The sequence below is a fragment of the Lynx canadensis genome, chromosome E1 (assembly GCF_007474595.2).
Source record: "Lynx canadensis isolate LIC74 chromosome E1, mLynCan4.pri.v2, whole genome shotgun sequence".
In the NCBI taxonomy this organism is placed as follows: domain Eukaryota; kingdom Metazoa; phylum Chordata; class Mammalia; order Carnivora; family Felidae; genus Lynx; species Lynx canadensis.
Window position 1 is genome coordinate 2,270,654 of NC_044316.2, and position 17,280 is coordinate 2,287,933.

The 17,280-nt window shown below is 62.0% G+C and overlaps 2 protein-coding genes across 6 annotated transcripts; one reads left to right on the forward strand and one right to left on the reverse strand.

Annotated features, from left to right (window-relative positions):
• Window positions 1-23: 23 nt before the first annotated feature.
• ZBTB4 (zinc finger and BTB domain containing 4) lies at window positions 24-14,328 on the reverse strand. Of its 5 annotated transcripts, XM_030296069.1 has the most exons (6): window positions 14,239-14,307; window positions 11,930-11,961; window positions 6,443-6,538; window positions 6,111-6,180; window positions 4,629-5,716; window positions 24-3,938 (listed from the first exon to the last, which is right to left on the reverse strand). In XM_030296069.1, the coding sequence occupies exons 5-6, from the start codon at window positions 5,705-5,707 to the stop codon at window positions 1,964-1,966; spliced, it is 3,054 nt and encodes a 1,017-aa protein (XP_030151929.1). In that variant the 5' UTR covers window positions 5,708-5,716; window positions 6,111-6,180; window positions 6,443-6,538; window positions 11,930-11,961; window positions 14,239-14,307; the 3' UTR covers window positions 24-1,963. The 5 variants fall into 5 exon arrangements, with proteins under 5 accessions (XP_030151929.1, XP_030151927.1, XP_030151930.1 ...); XM_030296067.1 differs by lacking the exon at window positions 11,930-11,961 and having other exon boundaries at window positions 14,239-14,328; XM_030296070.1 differs by lacking the exon at window positions 11,930-11,961 and having other exon boundaries at window positions 6,443-6,530; window positions 14,239-14,323.
• On the forward strand, window positions 13,715-17,084 carry SLC35G6 (solute carrier family 35 member G6). The gene is made up of 4 exons (XM_032591195.1): window positions 13,715-13,841; window positions 14,462-14,688; window positions 15,818-15,952; window positions 16,069-17,084. The coding sequence occupies exons 1-4, from the start codon at window positions 13,715-13,717 to the stop codon at window positions 17,080-17,082; spliced, it is 1,503 nt and encodes a 500-aa protein (XP_032447086.1). The 3' UTR covers window positions 17,083-17,084.
• The last annotated feature ends 196 nt before the right edge of the window (window positions 17,085-17,280 follow it).

Here is a 17,280-nt window from a genome sequence, read left to right on the forward strand (position 1 = left end):
TATATAAAATTTGTGTGTAGATATATATATGTATTTTTTATTATGTTCTTTTTTCGCAGTTTTTCTAAAGTGCCAGAAACAAGATTTGTGGGAATTTTTTAGTGATTTTTTTTTTTTGCATTTTCCCGTTTTAAGCATTTTTCCCCCTTAAAAATTGGAACTTGGTACATTCAGTAGGAAACTCTTCACTCGGACTGTGGCCAAGACCAAGAAAAGTGCAAAGAGACAGAGGAGGAGTGGAGGAGTGATACTCCTCCATGGTTAACATTCAGGAGCCTGTCAGAAACCTCCCCCTTCCTATATGCTAGGAGGGTCAGATGCTCCTGGTCCTTCCCTCGAGCTCACCTCCCTCCAAAAGCCATGGTCTTGCCCTTTCAGCATCGTTGAGAGGGCGGCCATCTTGGCCCCAGAAAACAGTAGCTGGGAAAAAGCTGCCATTTAGGTGACGGCAGCCTTTCCCCTTTTTAAACTGCACTCCTGTAATTCCCATTTGTCAAATTTCCTCCCCCAAACTGGCTCTCCCCTTGTGAGCTGTTTTTATTTGGGGGGGGGGGGGAGGAGGTGGGTGGGATGGGAAATGTTCATCCAATCACAGAGTGGGGACGCCCGGTCATCAAAGAGAATTAGGAGCAAACGTTTCTTCAACTCCCCCGCTGGAAGGAAACATACGGACCCCTGACCAGGGTTAACTAGTGCAAATTAGGGATTAGGGACTGTTTCGGGTCCCTGCACCCCATCCCTAGGCTGGGATCTTTGGGTGTGGGGAACTGAGTCAAAGATGGGGTGTAAGGTGCTATTTTGGAGGAAAGATTGGTGGGGATACCCCAAAGCCCACCAAGGGAGTAGGATGGTTCCCCAAAAACCACCTGGAGTGAATGGTGAGGGAAGCGACACTGGGGAAGATGGAGGTAAAAGTAAGGACGGGAGGTCATGTGCAAATCTTGGGCTTACCCACCCATCCAACCCCCATCACTTTTCTGGCTATTTGGTCTAGTCTGGGAGAAACCATCAGGAAAAAAAAAAACAAAAAACCAGGGAGAAAGTAGATTCTCTTCCCCATCCCATATGGAGCTCCTCCCTCCTGGCCCCCAAATCTGATTTAGCCCAGAAGAGGCCATAGGTAGAGGCAGGAAGAGGTGTGATCTACTCACCTCTTTGCCTTGGAAGAAGAATCTGGGGCTCACTGGATTTGAGGGTCAAGATAGGGCTGAGATTAGTGCTGCCCTGGGCTGGGGAAATGCTCAGCCGTGGAACAGATGGGTAGCCCTCCCCCCAACACCTCCTTGACCTGGATGGGAAGAGGCCATCTCCAGAGTCTAGGAGAATGAGGAGGAATGTGGAAGATCCAAAGGCATGGAAGCCAAAGAAGGCATGGCGTCATAACGTGAAGGGAACAGGGACACAGAGCCCCACCCCTGGGAAGAATGGAACCTGGAGCCAAGCTCCCAGATGGGTGGGTGTCGGGTATCACAATGGTCTGGTCCAGGCCCTGGGCCACAGAGAATGGAATGTGCTAGGAAGCATCTAGGCAGGGGCTTGGAGAAAGCTGCACAACGAGGGGAGGTCACTAGGCGAGAGAGATGGTTCCCCCCCTCCCCCGGGTTTACGAATCAGGAGGGTGGGTTAGACATTCAGAGCTGGTGGGGGCCGTGAGTAGAGATTCCTATAAGTATATTGCTCAGTTGCCCCAAGGGCTGAAGAAGGGATGGGGGCTGGCCCTGCCCCTCGCGGAGGCCATTCCCTGGAGGAGAACCGAGAGGGGAGCCACCAAAGATCCCTCCCCAGGAGACGGGAAAACTACAATCTCACACAAAGCAGCCTGACCCCTGAGCTCCAGGGGCCCCCAAGTCCCTGCACAAGAGTGTGGAGGGGCTCCCAAGGGGCAGGGAAGCCAGGGAGCTGGTAGTGGCAGGGGGTTCAGGGAGGGTGGCATCTGGTGAAAGGGGGGAGGTGGGCCCAGAGCTCACCCCACATCTCCCTTCTGGGTTCTCTCAAGCCCCGCCCTTTCCCCCTCTCCCTTAGGGGGGACTGGGGGAGGAAGAGTCGGGGGAGGTGGAGTCGGGGGCGTAGGGGGTGCTGCTTGAGGATTGACTGCGTAGCCAAAGACCCCTGGAAGGAAGGGGAGGGCGCCCCCACCCTTCTCGTCAGGTAGGACCATGTTGAGAGCAACCGGGAGTGCGGTCAAGTTGCTGAAGTTATAAGGGTAGGCGGCAAGGAGCTGGGGGCCATAGACCAGTGGGTAGGGCTCGGGGTAGAAGGTGACTTTGGCGGCCCCCATCCCCTCCACGCGGTCCCCCTCCCCGACCCCCACCGGCCCCTCGCTCCCCGCTTTGCCCCTCCCACCACTAGGTTCCCTGCCGCTCCCGATCAGAGCCAGTGGAAATTCCTGCACGGGCGGATAGGCATAGGTGCCCCCTCCTGCCACCAGCGGGGGCTCCTCACCCCCGGAGATGACAGGGTCCTGGAGAGACGCGGTCTCGGAAGCTTCCTCCGCGGCCGCGCCCCCGCCCCCTGCCTCCCCGCTGGAAGAGGAGACTTGCATCTCCTGGGGGGCCTCCTCCTTGACATCCCCGGGTCTGGTGGCAGCGCTGCCCTTGGAGTAGGCGATGACGGGCGTGGGGGTGCCCCCGGGCCGCTCGGCGGCGTGCCTCTGCGCGTGGCGGCTCAGGGCGGCCGCCGTCTTGCACACCTTGGCGCAGTGAGGGCAGGCGAAGCGGGTGGAGGGCCGCCGGCCGGCCCGGGAGCCGTGCGCGCCGCCGCCGTGCGCCTCCTGGTGCTTGCGCAGCTTCCGCAGGGTGGCGAAGGTCTGGGCGCAGTCCCCGCAGCGGTGCCTCCGCTCGCCCCGGGCGCGCCCCGCGGGGCCCTCGGCCGCCGCCGCCGCCGCCGCCGGGGTGTCCTCCCAGCTCCGGCGCTCCGACTTCTGTCTCCAGCGGGGCTGCCGGCGGCCTCTGGGCAGCGCGCTGCCCCCGGTGCTGCCCGCGCCCGCGGCTCCGGCCTTGCGCTTGGGCTTGTAGGAGTAGTAGGGCCTCCAGAGCTGGTCCTCCCCGCCGGCGCTCGCTTCCTCGTCGTCGTCGTCGTCGTCGTCGTCCTCGTCGTCGTCGTCGTCCTCGTCGTCGTCGTCGTCCTCGCTCTCCTCCACCTCCTCTCCGCTCAGCTCCCCGGGACGCAGGTCAGTCTCTGAGATGCGGCGCTTGACAATGGCCTCCTCCCCGATTCGCACAGTGATCTGACACAGTGGAGGTGGAGCCTGTAGCTGAGAGGGGCCCCGGCCAGGCCCCGCGGGGGGACCCCCACCCCCGCCAAGCCCGCCGGCTGGCTTGGCCGTGTAGGTCAGTGTCCTTCCGGCCCGTGGGTTCCGGCCCTTGGCCTCCTCCGTGGCTGTGGCCGGCCCCGCGGCTGTGGCCGGGCTGCCCGCCGTGGCGGGGCTGGTCGGTGTGGCTGCAGGCTGAGGGGGAGGAGGCGGGTACTCACGTTTTTTGGGGGGCCTCGGGGGAGCGGTGTAAGTGATGACCGAGGCGGCCTGGGCTCCCCCGGCGCTGGCCGGGCCCCCCCCTGCTCCACCACCGCTCCCGCCCCCGTGCACGATGACCGAGGGGGCTGGGTGGGCAAAAGTGATAACAGAGGGTGGGGGGCCGGGCTGGGGGGCGGGTGGGGGGCCGGGTGGTGGGCTGGCAGGCATTGCTACAGGGGCCGGCGTGCCGAGGCTCGGAGAAAGGGGGGCCTCGGGGGCTCCCTGGCTGTAGGTCTTATAGGGCCGCTTGGCTGCCCGCATGGGGAGCAGGCGGTACAGCTTGAGGGTATTGAGCTTGGGCTTGTAGCCTCCATTGGGTGTCTTCTCACTGGCTAAGAGGCCGGGGCTAATGCCATGGAAGGCTCGCTGGTGGGTCTTCAGGTTATAATAAGTGACAAAGGTCTCCCAGCAGAAGATGCACTGGTACCTGGGCCGGGACAGCAGGGAACAGGGCAGGGACAGAGACGCTGGAGTCAGGGGCCCGGCAGCCAGGGCCTCAGCTTCCCACGTCCTCCGCTCAGACCTAGAACTCCCCCAGCCATTCCCTCGCCCTCCTTTCCTGCTGCCTGTCCTGTCCTGCCAGCTTCCGGGGAGGAACACCCCCCCCTCGTCCTAGCTCAGGGCCCCCCCGGGTGGCTGGGAGTCACCAGGCCCCAGCTGCTCCATCTGTGGACCGGGAAGAAGCACGCACCTCGCCTAACTCACAGCTCCGGGGACAGAACGGGGACACGTCTTATGAACGGGGACGTATTACGGAGACACGTGTCACAACTACCGGACAGGCCCGCGCTCCCCACAGTCTTGTCCTGGGAGGACAGCTTCTTCTGCCCTCCTCGGCCTCGGCCTCGGCCTCGGGCACAGCACCAGGCCCCACCCCACCCGGAGCATCTGGGGGCCTGGGGGCGCTGGTGAGCGTTCACGGAGGGAGCGGAGGCAGGGGGGAGGCAGGTGCGTGAGCGACCACGAGCAGGCGAGCAGGGGCGAGTGGGTGAGCAGGCCAGCCTCTCGGTGACTCTCTCGGCCCCCCTCCTTCCCTTGTCAGTGGTCCCCTCGCGCGCGCGGCCTCCTGACCCTGCGCCGCCACCCGCGCCCCGATCTCCAGGACCCCCGCGCTCACCTGCGCTCCCCAGTGTGCCACACCTCGTGCTTGGTTCGGTACTCAGCCAGGGCGAACACCTTCTCACAGTAGCGGCAGGGGTACTTCCTCCGCCAGGAGTGCACGTTGCTGTGCCGCTTCAGGCTGGACAGGGTCACGTAGGAACGCTCGCAGGCCGCGCACACGTACAGCACGTGGCCACCCACCACCTTCACCACGTGCTCAGGGCCACCTCGGAAGCCCACCGGCGGGGGCAGGGCTGAGGCATCCACTCCCGCAGGACCACTGGGGCCGGAGCCCCCGGAGCCCAGCCCCGCAGGCCCTCGAGGGCCGGCCCCCCGTCGGCACTGAGCCTCGTGGGTCTGCAGCCGCTTGGGATGGATGAAACTCTTCCCACATCGGGGGCAGGGGAGGGGCCGCCGGGACAGCGGGGGCTGGGAGTCAGAGGCCTGGGCCTCGGCCCTGTCGCCCTCCCAGTCCCCTGCCGGCCTAGGCCCGGGCCCGAAGCTGTCGTCTTCAGGCTGCGAGCTGGCCATGGGGGCTGGGGCAGGAGGTACCCAGGCATCGCCTCCCTCCCCCAGGCCCTGCAGGCGGGAGATGCCCAGACGCCGCCCCAGAGCCCCGATCTCTGCCACCGCTGCCCCGTCCCCTCCGCCGCCTGGGAGTGCGAGCCGGGCGCTATAGATGAAGTTGAGGACATCAGAGAAGGCGGCGGCTGGGACCCCCGGCAGCTCCAGGACCCGGGGTGGGGAGGAAGTGGGGGGTGAGGCCGGAGGGGGAGAAGACGAGGAAGAGGAAGAAGACGAGGAGGAAGAGGAAGAAGAGGAGGACGAGGAGGACGAGGAGGAGGCAGCTGTGCTGGTGGCCGGGTTGGGGGCAGGGCCCCCAGTCACTGGTGGGAGGGGCAGCGGAGCCGAAGCGAGCAGGGCCTCTCTGAAGAAAGGACTAGACGCGGCCAGGACACTGCGGTGCGCGGGGAACTTGGTGTCTCCAGCTATGAGGGTGACGTCACAGAAGAGGCCACGGAGCCGCTGCTCGTTGAGCTGGCGCAAGACGGCGGGGGCATGGGACGGGTCCGTCACCTCTGCTGGGGGGGGCATGGCGCCGGCCTAGACAGAAGAGAACAGGAAGGGGGGGGGTGAGCGGGGAGGGCAGCGGAGGCTTGTTGGTCAGAGACCAGTGGGAGACTGACAACCTTCCGGTCACAGAAGGCAGGGGTTAATCTTAGCCACGCGAGTCTGGCGGGCATCCGACAGTAGTACGTCGAACCTCTGGGGCTGGAAGAGGCTAGGAGTGGCTCAGGTCACGATGAAGGTCAAGGGTGAAAGCCTCCAAAGCCACAGACAGAGAGGAAAGCAGTGGCCACTTCTCTCCTGGCGGGAGGAAGAGGGAGCCCCCACGGGGACTGGTGACCCCTTCACAGGACGCCCGCGTCTAGAAAAACATGACTGCCCTTGCCTCCCGTCCGACTTCTCCCAGCCTCAGACTCTCGAAACGTCTCACCTGAGGGCACAGTCAACATGGAGCAGAGCGGGGCTGGCTCAGCGAGTCCCTTCTGTGGGGCCTCTTCCTTCTGCGGAGACACAGAAACCGTGTTCTCAGGAAGGGAGCCGGGAAGGAAAGGACCCCAGGAAGGGGGGGGGGCGGCCACAGCTCTTGGGGTCAAAGAGGACGCCCGGGGCTGCTCTGGAGACCCTGACCCTTACCGGGGACCTGTCAGGTTATTTGTCTAGCTGCATCCGATTGGACCTAGGAGGTCACACGCAGATAATTGCAGACCCCTGCCTGCCGGCCCAGAGTACAGGCACAAGGCAATTCGCATAGTCCCAATTCACCTCAAAACAACACGACGGCGGTGGCGTAGTTCAGTCCCATAGGTCCAGGGGAGCCTCTCGGATCAGTCTCAAGTCCCTTTGGCCCAATCTTCGGGGCTCAAAGAAAATCAAAGATTTGCATGTTGTCTTTCATTATAAGAGTCTCATTTCCCCATCAAAATAGATTTGCTAGAGCTTTTTTTTTTCATTGGACCAAACTGCTTAGACATTCCACTTAAGAGAGGATTGCACGCACGCGCGCACACACACACACACACACACACACACACACACACCAGGCCCACAAATCTTAGAGGGGGTTTCTGGTGCCAGGTGACCACCAAAGACCATGGGTTCATACATACGTGCCAGCTCGCTGCCGTCTCTGGAGGGCACTGGAAAAAGGCCGCCAGACCGAGAGTGAGGAGGCTTGGGTCCCACTCCTTACTCTGAAAGCTGGTGGCTTTGGGACTTTGGCTTAAAAGGGGGGGGGGAGAGAAAGACACCCCCTACCTCACCTCTTGCTAGAAGGCTCATCCGAAAGGAATAGCAGGCACCCCAAATTTGAGCCGTTGTGGTCACCGCACAGAAAGCACCTCACAGCCACTGTGGGCACAGTCAGGGCTTTGGGGTCCCATTTTTCAGTTGAAGATCCAAGTTCCAGAGCCGTACGGTGACATAGCCAAAGTCACACACAGCTGATAATAACCGGGGTGGGGGGGGTGGGTGGCGCTGATCACAGAGCCAGACCTACAGACCCGAGGGCAGAGCTCTGGGCCCCTCATCCACCCTGCATGAAACCCAGGAACACTCTCCTTCCAAATGCCCTGGGTCACACATGTCCTCTGAGATATACCGCATCTGGGGTTCCTCATTACCCGCCCCCAAAAGGCTCTTTAGCATCTGGGCTGAAAGGCCTCCCTGCCACAGCCCACTTCATGCTCTGATTCCTCCTGGAGGAGGAAGGTGGCAATGGGGGGGGGGTGATATTCAAAAGCTCTAACAGCCCCAAGTGCTAGGCACACAGCAGTACCGGGCCAGGTGTTCCCCGTAACATTGCCACATTGCACAGGGGTTGGGAATCCTGCAGAAGCGCCCCTGCCCCCGCCAGCCGCCCTGCATGTGGCCTGGGGTCCAGTTCTGGCTGTAAAGTGACAAGAGAGAAAGGCTTCCCACTCGCTTCCAAGGTAGCCGCTGGCCCCCTGGGACCCTTAAGATCCAGTACCTTCCTTGTATTACCTCCTCTGCTCCTCATCACTATCCTACAAGGTAGTGCTTAGCTTCCCCATTTTAAGGATTTTAAGTAATCCCTACACCCAACGTGGGGCTCGAACTCACAACTCTGAGGTCAAGCGTTGCATCGACTGAGCCAGCCAGGCGCCCTGGCTTCCCCGTTTTTAATGGACAGACTTGAGTTAGAGATGTGTGGCCAGTTAATAGGAGGGCTGAAATCTGATACCAGGAGAGTGTGGTGACAAAGTCTGTATTCTGGGGACGCCTGGGTGGTTCAGTTGGTTAAGTGTCCGACTTCAGCTCAGGTCATGATCTCACGGTTCATGGGTTCGAGCCCCACATCGGGCTCTGTGCTGAGAGCTCAGAGCCCGGAGCCTGCTTCGGATTCTGTCTCTGTCTCTGTCTCTGTCTCTCTCTGCCCTTGCCCCTGCTCACACCCTCTCTCTCAAAAATCAATAAACATTAACAACAACAACAACCCCAAAAAACAAAGCCGGTATTCTGTACTATAGCCCCTCACGATGAAGGACCAGTTTATAGCTGTGATATTTATGATACAATAAAAAATACGTACATAATTGGTCTTCATCCCCATTCCTGACACAGAGCTCCTCAAACTCCTCTAATTTCCCAAGTGCTAAGGGTGCTGGGAGCATCTTTGTTGCTAACATTTGGTGGTTGACCCTGAGCCCTGACACAGGGCTCCTCAATCCCTTGGAATTTCCTGGGTGACAGGAGCGTCTTTTGTTCTAATGAGGTGACCTTGGTAGTCTCCTGGAAAGCTTCGGGATGGGGGCCGGTCACCAGAAATACCAAACCATGAGTGGAAGCTTGAAACGTTCAGCCCACATCCATCCGCCACGGAGGGGAGAGGGGCTGGAGACTGAGTTAATCACGGATCGTGACTACGTGCTGAGGCTTCCATGAAAATCTCTAGCCTGTGGGGTTCAGAGAGCTTCTAGGTCGGTGAACATCCATGGGACAGGAGGGTGGTGAACCCCAACCCGGGGAGGCGGCAGGTCCTGTGCTCAGGGCCTCTCCAGATTTCGCCCTATGTATCTCCTTCATTTGGCCGTTCGCCTGTATTACCGTATCCTTTATTATACAATAAACCGGTAAACCCTAAGTAAGCGTCTCCCTCCGTTCCATGAGCCACCCTGGCAAATTTTCAAAGCTGAAGGGGGGGGGCATGGGAAACCCCGATTTACAGCTGGTCAGAGGCCCAGGCTTGTGGGTGACTGACGTCCGAAGCGGGCGGTCTCACGGGACTGAGTCCTTAACCTGTGGGATCTGACGGTACCTCCAGGGAGACAGGGTCAGAATTGAGCTGAGCTGCAGGACGCCCAGCTGGCGTCAGAGCCTTGGTCGGTGTGGGAAAACCCCACGCATTTGCTGTCGCCAGTGTTGTGAGGAGAGTGGATAGAAAAACAGCACCCGCTAGGGCCCCCGCCGGCCCATCTAGTACCTTTGTGAAAATGAGAGGAAGGGAAAAAAGTTCAAGGAGGGGCCCCTTCCTCCGGAGGTAGCAGGCCTGTCTGTACAGGCAAGCAGGACAGAAGTTCAGTTCCAGCCCCCCCGGCCCCCCTCGGCCAGGCCTGGCCACCTGCACGGGCACGCGGGCTTGGTGCCTCCTGAGGCGTGGCCGCGTGCCGACTGCCAAAATGCTTGGACGAGGCCCGTGAGGGCTTCTTAGAACCACGGAGGTCCCGAGCTGGCCTGGCCCTCGGCGACCAGTTCCATCATCATCATGGAACTTGTAGCTGCTGTGTGTGACATCCTTATGTGAGGAGCACAGTGCGAAGCATTTTATCTGCACTCAAGTGTCATTTGGACACTTGCAAGGCCCCCAGATGGCCGCAGCGGGGGCTATCGTCAACCCCGCTGTACAGAGGAGGAAACTGAGGCTTGAAATACGCCAACCCCCTCACCTGGGAGTGGAGAGAACGCGGTGCCGGGGGCGACCTGCCCCTGGTCTCGGGGTTTGGACCCAGCTCCCCGGAGTTCAACCGCTACCCTACGAGGTTTGACGGGAGGTGAAGACGGCAGTCACGTGACCCGGGGCCGGTCGCTTCACCCCTCCGTATCTCAGTTTCCTTGTCTGTAAGGCGGGGGGATAAGGAGCGGTTCCCACTTGGCAGGGTCGTGAGGACGAACGTGCTCCTGGCCGGCAGGACCCAGGGCAGTACTAGGTACGTGCTGAAAGTTCAGTTAATGCTGGTTCTTATTATCTCGGAACTCAGTCCCGGAAAATGGGGGGCGGGGGCAGGGGGAAGCCGTAGAGAAGAAATTCAGCTTCATGGGAAGTTTGGCGGCTCTGTGGTTTTTTAGTTTCTTGTTTGTTTTCACGGGTCCCTCCACTCTTGACCAGCTGTGTGATCTGGGCGGCGTGACTGACGTGGGGCTCTGTGCACCGCCACCAGACGTGCTCTGTCTCTTGCTGTCCCCCCTGCCCAGAATGTTCTTCCCTCGGGCAGCCCCGGGCCTCGCCGCCCCACCTCCTTGAAGCCTTGACTCAAGTCACCATCTCCTGGAGGCCTTGGTGGCCACCCCCACCTCCCCAGACTTCCTACCCCCTCCCTTCCCCCTTCTCCTTGGCACTTAGCAAGGCGTACTATTCATGTATTTCTAGAACGTAAGCTCCAAGGGAGAGAGATTCTTACTGCTGTTTTCACTGCTGTCACCGGTGCTTAGACCGGTGCCTGGTACAAGGGGAGATTTAAAATTGGTGAATGAATGAATCTGCCTTCTTCAGGGTCTTCCTGGGGTCTGTCCACCCCCAGGAAAGGAGCCATCCCTCAGTGCCAGACTGAGCTGGCCAGCAGCCGGGATGACGCATATAACTCGACCCCTTCTGGGGCCCTCACGCTTTGCCTGATATACTTCCAGTGCTTTCCGTGGGCTGTCTCACGGAACGACTTCCTCAAAACAGCCACCCAGAGTCAGTATTTATATGATCCCAGTTGGACAGATGAGGAAACCGAGGCTCGTGGAGGGGCACGTCCTGCTCAAGGTCACACAGCTTGTGAGCACCAGAGTCAGAATTCAAATCTGGGCTTATGTGAACCCAGATGCTAAATCTTTTCCCCCTGCCACGGCCCTGATCCTGCTCTGGAGGGGCCTACGGCTGGCCGGCGGGTTACAGAAATCACAGAAGGGCTCACGTGCTGAGTGCTAACTGTGTCACGACTGACCCCGCCCTTTCCTCCACTCCCCGCATCCAGCCGTCACCAGGCTGGGTCGGATCTGCGGCCCAGCTCGGGAATGGCTCTGGAAACCTTCCCTTCAACCCGCCTCTGGCCCCCGAGCAAGCTCAGGCCCCAGTTAACACTTGCGTGGCCCAAGGCTCTTCTCCCGCCTCCAGGCCTCCTCTCCCTGACGGTCCGCGTCCCCAGAAACCTCCGCTGGTCTCCACTCACTCGGAAATGAGGTTCAGATTCCTCAGCCAGACACTCAAGGGTCCAATTCCAATCTTCCTTTCCAATCTTGCCCGGTGTTGGACTCCCCTCGAGCACCCAGGGCGCTCCCCCCCACCCCCCCAACGCGCCCCACAGCCCCCTGCCTTTACCCTCCTGGCATAAATGCAACCTTCCCTAACCTCTTCCCCAAAGCCCTCCAAAATGTGCAGATGTAACTCAAATGCCACCTCCCTCTCGGCCCTCCCTGACCCACAGGGCAAGGACAATCCCTCCTGTGCCTGGCTTATCAACGTTCTGTGCCCCCATGGCCGGCACCCAGCAGCAGATATTAGATTAGGTTCTCACTCCCAAGGCCAAGACTGTCCGAGTCACTGTCTCAGCACACTGGTCTTCCGACACGACACCGACTGGTACAGGTGCTAAATTCTGGAGAAACTGGGGAGAAGTGTGTGTGCGTGTGTGTCTGTGCGTGTGTGTGTAGGTGGGGGGTGCACAGAGAGGCCCGCAGAAAGCTTCAGAAAGGCAGCAGAAAACAGTGTGTAAGCACACATGATCTAGAAGCTGACTGCCAGGGTTCAAATCCAGCTTTACCTCTTAGCAGCTAAGTGACTTTGAGCAAATTACTTAACTTCTCTGGGCCTCAGCTGTCCCATCTGAAAAAGGGGGGTAATCAGGACACCTACCTCCATGGGGGTTTGCAGAGAGTAAATGAACGATCATATGTGAAAGTACAGAGGACAGCGTCCTGGTACCCAGCGGGCGCCAAATACGGGCTTACTACTATTGTCATCAGCCAAGCCCCGAGGAGGGGACCCCCAGCGGCTGGCACAGGCGTAGCCCCCAAACCGTAGCTACTTACCAGGTACATCTCCCATAGTGCCACTTACGCCCCTGTTGGAAGATAGGCAGGGCAGGTAATTAGCCCCATTTTACAGATGAGGACCTGAGGCTCACTCGGGGAAAGTGCCGGTGAGGTCGAGGCAGGGCCCGAACTCCTCACTCCCAGGCCTCCTTCCCCCCCACCAGGCCACGGTGCACCTGTTGTTCAGGCCTCACACAGCAGACAGCACCCCCCACTCCCATCTGACAAGAGGGCCCCCGCTGTGGTGCCCTCCCCACCCACCCCCTGCACAATCACCCTCCCCCCAGCCAGGCCAGGCACAGCACACACACACACACACACGCACACACGCACGCACACACACACATCTACAGAAGGGCCCAGCCACCAAAGGTGAGGAAAACCTGTTCTGAGCAATCTGCCTAGTGAGCGAATTCCATTCCCAGACCCCTCCACAGTGGCGGGAGCGGCCCAGTGTGCGTCACAGAGAGCAGGAAAAGCAGAGATCCCCGCCAGGGGGGCAGAGAGAGGGTGAAGCAGGAGGAGGGGACTGCAAACTTCGTGTTTCTTTTTCCTTTCAGTGACAAGAGTCACACCCGGCCTTTACGTAAACACGGCCAAGAAGGCGCTGCGTCCCAGCTTGGTTTCCTTGCGGCCGCCAGGCCTCTCCTCCCGGTGACCCTGACACGCCGGGCGGGCCGTTGAGGGGCCAAGCGCTCAGACCCCGCACGGGGACCAGCTGGGCCACCCGACAGCTCCCAGGCCTGCCCTTGTCTGCCCCATATTTATCTCCCGGCCTTCCTCCTCCCGTATCCCCACAGCAGCCTCACGCGGCCACTCCAGCGCGGAAGGCAGGCTGCACACAAGGCTGGCGGCTGATCTCTCCAGTCTGAGGCCCACATTGCCCTTGTCACGCCACCTCCCTCCCCACAAGTGTTTTCTGACCAGCTCGCCTCCTGGTCCAACAGCACGGACGGGCTCCCACAAACAACGTCACAAAAGAATCCCATAGAGAACGTTATAAACACACAGCCTTCCCCTCGCTCGGCTGCCCACGATCCCATAAACACAACCTGCGCTTTCCACACACACACACCCCCCCCCCAGCCCCTCGAACGCCGGTGCCCGCTGCCCCACAAGTACCTGGGACACACCCTGGGGGCCCCCACTCCCCACAGATCCTCGGGACCTGAGTTCTAGACGTGCTCTCCACTTACAACTCACTCCACACACAGACACACAAACCCAACCTGCGGGGGGGGGGGGGGCGACCTCGCTGACACCGGACCACACCTCGGCAGGGCCACAGAAAGGGGACCCGGACGTGACGCCTTCTGACTCAAAGGTACACAACCGCCCCCTCCAAAGGGGCGCGCGTGCACGCTGCACTCTGGTGCCCTCCACAAGCACGCACACTAACCACGACAGCTATGCAGAAAACAACAGTTCAGAAATAGTTCATGTGTACAGCAAAAGACACATACGTGCAAGAAAACACACGCGGGTCTCAAACCTACAGAAAACCACCCATCTGACAAACTCCGCATGTATCATTGCCCCGCTCCCCAATGCGGACCTGTCACCCAAAGCCACCGGGCCGCATCTTGTAATTCTGTCCCCCACACCATCGGACGCCCCTCCACGAGGCTTCCTGTCCCCGTGGCCCACGGAGGGCCCTACCCGGACCCCTGGCTGCCGGACCAGCAAACAGTGGTGCCCAGGACAGGTTTACCTTGCCCCACAACACAGCGGGAGATACACAATCTCCAGGACTCACAGCCACGACCCTGCCCCGACGGCACGATGGCTCCGGGGCCCCTGCCCGCCCCGCGCACCCCGCACACCCCAACTCTGGGGCGCTGGGCGGCCCACCCCTCCCCCTCTCCGCCTGGCTCCTACGCCATCGCCCTCCCGGCAGCTTGCAGCGCCGGCCCGGGCTCACACCCGCCCCACCCCACCCCCAACCTGCCCCACGGGGGGGAGGGGGGCGCCGGGCTGCAGAATTAACCCTTCCGAAGGGGAGGGCGCGGGGGGCCCCCCTCCCCGGCCCCGGGCGATCGCGCCCCCCCCTCCACCGGCCGCCGCCGCCGCCGCCGCCGCCGGACCGGCCGCCGCACCGGGGCCCCCTTAGCCGCCCCCCAGCGCCGCGCGCGCCTGGAGGCGGGGCTAGGCTCAGCCCCCGACCCCGGAGCCCCCAGGTCAACCCCAAAGGGAGCGGTCGCGGCGCGGGGCGCGGCCCGGGCCCCCGCGGCGCCGGGCAGCGGGGAGGGGGCCCGGCTGTTGGCTCCGGTCCGCCCTGGCCCTGCCCGGTTCGCCCCGGGGCCCACCTGACTGCGATGGCGCCGAGTCCGCCAGGCCCGGCTCATCCCCGTGGCCGCCCCCGGCCGCTCCGCTCTCGCCCGCCTCCAGCTCCGGCTCCGGCTCCGGCTCCGGCCCCGGCCCCCCCAGCGCCCGGCCCCGGCCCGGCCCCGCCGCCGCCGCCGCCGCCGCCGCTGACATCATCGGCTCCCCCCGCCCCGGTCCTACCCCCACCCCCACCCCCGGAAACAGTACCCCCCCAGCGCCGCCGCCGCCGCCGAGAGGAGGCCGGCGCAGCGCAGCCGACACCGACGCAGGGCTCCGGGCTCGGGCTCCGGGCGAGCGCGCCCGACGGCCTCGGCCCGGACCGATCGCGGGACGGGACCCGCGCGGCGCAGGGCCGCCGGACGGGCGGGCACCGAGCGGGCGCGGGGCTGGCTGCGGCACCCCCGCCGGGCCGCACGACCACCCGCTGCCTAGCGAGGGACGCCCCCCTCCCTCCCGCCCCCTGCACGCCCTTCACTCGGCGGGGCACAGCGCCCGGAGCACGCACACCCTCTCCGCGGACACACAACATGGCAGGCTCGCGATCCGGCCGGGTGGGTCCCTCAGACCCGGGCTCAGCACACGCACAGGGGCAGCCCCGGACACACGCACGTGCCCACCCACCCTTCCCAGAAACGCGCAGGGACCCCCACCAGGCCGCGGCCCGGGCAGGCCCCAGCCCTAAGGAGCAGACACACGTAAATGACTACCAGTGCAGATGACCACGCAGCTTGGTATTTTGTCCCCACCGGCAGAAATATCCACATCTATATACTTCTGCGTAAATGCAGAGGCCCTGGTGTGCGCCTCCCGGGGCGGCACCGACAAAACACCAGGTGAAAAGCACACACAAGAAACACATTCCTGAAACTCCAGAGGGACAGTCCCAGAGACTCCTCCCTGGTGTTCAAAAATCCACAACTCGGGGGAGACAGAGCGGTCGACCCTCAGCTCCCTCCCGCAAAACCTTTCTTTGGAAACAAGGTGAGACATAAACGAGTTCATTTAAAACCAAACAAGTCTCATCACAGAGCTACTCCTCCAGAGAAAAAGAGAAGGAGACCCACTTCGGAGGCGCAGAGACAGACACAAAGCAAGCAGGGCTGGAAACCACGAGAGAAACTAGGCCCACCCCCACCCCACCCCTACCCCACCCCCACCCCTGCCTCAGGAAGGTTCCAGGGGAGAACCTCCTGCCCCCACCTCAGGAAGGTTCCAGAGAAGAACCCCGCTCCCACTCCATCCAGGTCACAAGGGCTGGAGCTCCGAAGGGCCCAGGCCCCCTGAGCCAGGCATAGAGGAGGAGGTCGGAGGAAAGATGGTGAGTGCGGGGGTCAGGGAGACAGAGCCCCCTTCCCCGTAGCTCCTGGCTGCTCCCTTTGGTCTCTTCCCCCCAAACTTCCCAGCTGTGCTAGAGACACCCCCAAATGAAACTCACAATGGTGTACCCAGATGTCCCTGGAACCTGTGACATCACACAGACGCACGGCATCTGAGGCTGCCTCCCCTTCCCCAGACCAACAGGGCACCCCCCCCCCCCCGGTCCTCCTTTTCTTCTCCCAGGAATTTACCCAGAGAAACACGATGCCCCTGGACCGCTCACCCCCTGCTTCCTGCTTTAGAGGCCCAAGGCCCACGCTGTATCACCTCATCCACATTCAGGCCCTTTCTAGCTCCCAAGAGCTCCTCAGCGAGACGGCCCACCCCTCTACTGTCCCGAGAGACGGGTCCCACAGCCCAGCCTGGCGTTCGCCCTGCCCCCGGTCCCCTGGGCTATGGCTGCCCTAATGCCCGAGCTCCTTTCTCCCTAACAGGCCGGCAGTCACCCCTACTTCAACCTGCCCGACTTCACCCAGCCATCGCCGCCCTCCACTCCGCCCAGCCTCCCCTCGCACCAGCGCTGCCGGCCCTCCGATGCCACCAAGGGCCTGCTTGTGGCCCTGCTGGGTGGGGGCCTGCCCGCTGGCTTCGTGGGCCCCTTCTCTCGTATGGCTTACCAGGCTTCCCACTTCCCCTCACTGGAGCTGCTCATCTGTCGATGTCTCTTCCACCTCCCCATTGCCCTACTACTTAAACTGCGCGGCGACCCTCTGTTGGGACCTCCCGAAGTCCGGGCCCGGGCCTGCCTCCACGCCCTGCTCAACGTCCTCAGCATCGGATGCGCCTACAGTGCGGTTCAGGTGGTGCCGGCCGGCAACGCTGCCACGGTCCGCAAGGGCTCTTCCACAATGTGCTCTGCCCTCCTCGCCCTCTGCCTCGAGAGCCAGGGTCTCAGCGGCTACGACTGGTGTGGCCTGTTGGGCAGCACCCTGGGACTCATCATCATTGTGGGACCGGGACTAGGGACACTGCAGGAGGGGACCACGGGCCTCTACACCGCCCTGGGCTACGTGCTCGCCTTCCTGGGCGGCCTGGCGCTGTCGCTGGGGCTGCTGGTATACCGCTCTCTGGACTTCCCCTCTTGCCTCCTGACGGTGGCCTTCCTGTTTGGCTTGGTGGGGCTGGTGGGCTCTGTGCCAGGCCTCTTTGTACTGCAGACCCCTGTGCTGCCCAACGACCCTCTGAGCTGGAGCTGCGTGGGGGCGGTGGGGATCCTGGCCCTGGTCTCCTTTGTGTGCGTGAGCTACGCGGTCACCAAGGTCCACCCCGCCCTGGTGTGCGCCGTCCTGCACTCCGAGGTGGTGGTGGCCCTGATGCTGCAGTACTACGTGCTCTATGAGACAGTGGCACCTTCTGACATCATGGGGGCAGGGGTGGTGTTGGGTAGCATTGCCATCATCACCGCCCAGAACCTCAGCTGTGAGAAGGAAGGGCAGGTGGAGGAGTGACATCGAACTTGAGAGCCTGGGGGTTGGGGGTGGGGGGGGCAGGGGGAAATAGAAGGAGAAGGAGAGACTGGCAGGCAAGCAGGGGAGGGCACGTGACCGGGAAAGAACTGGAGATGGGAGAGGGGCACCCCTTGGGAGTCAAGGGTGACCTGGGGACTCAGTGGAGAAGGGACTGTCTGGAAGAGCTGGGACGAGCGT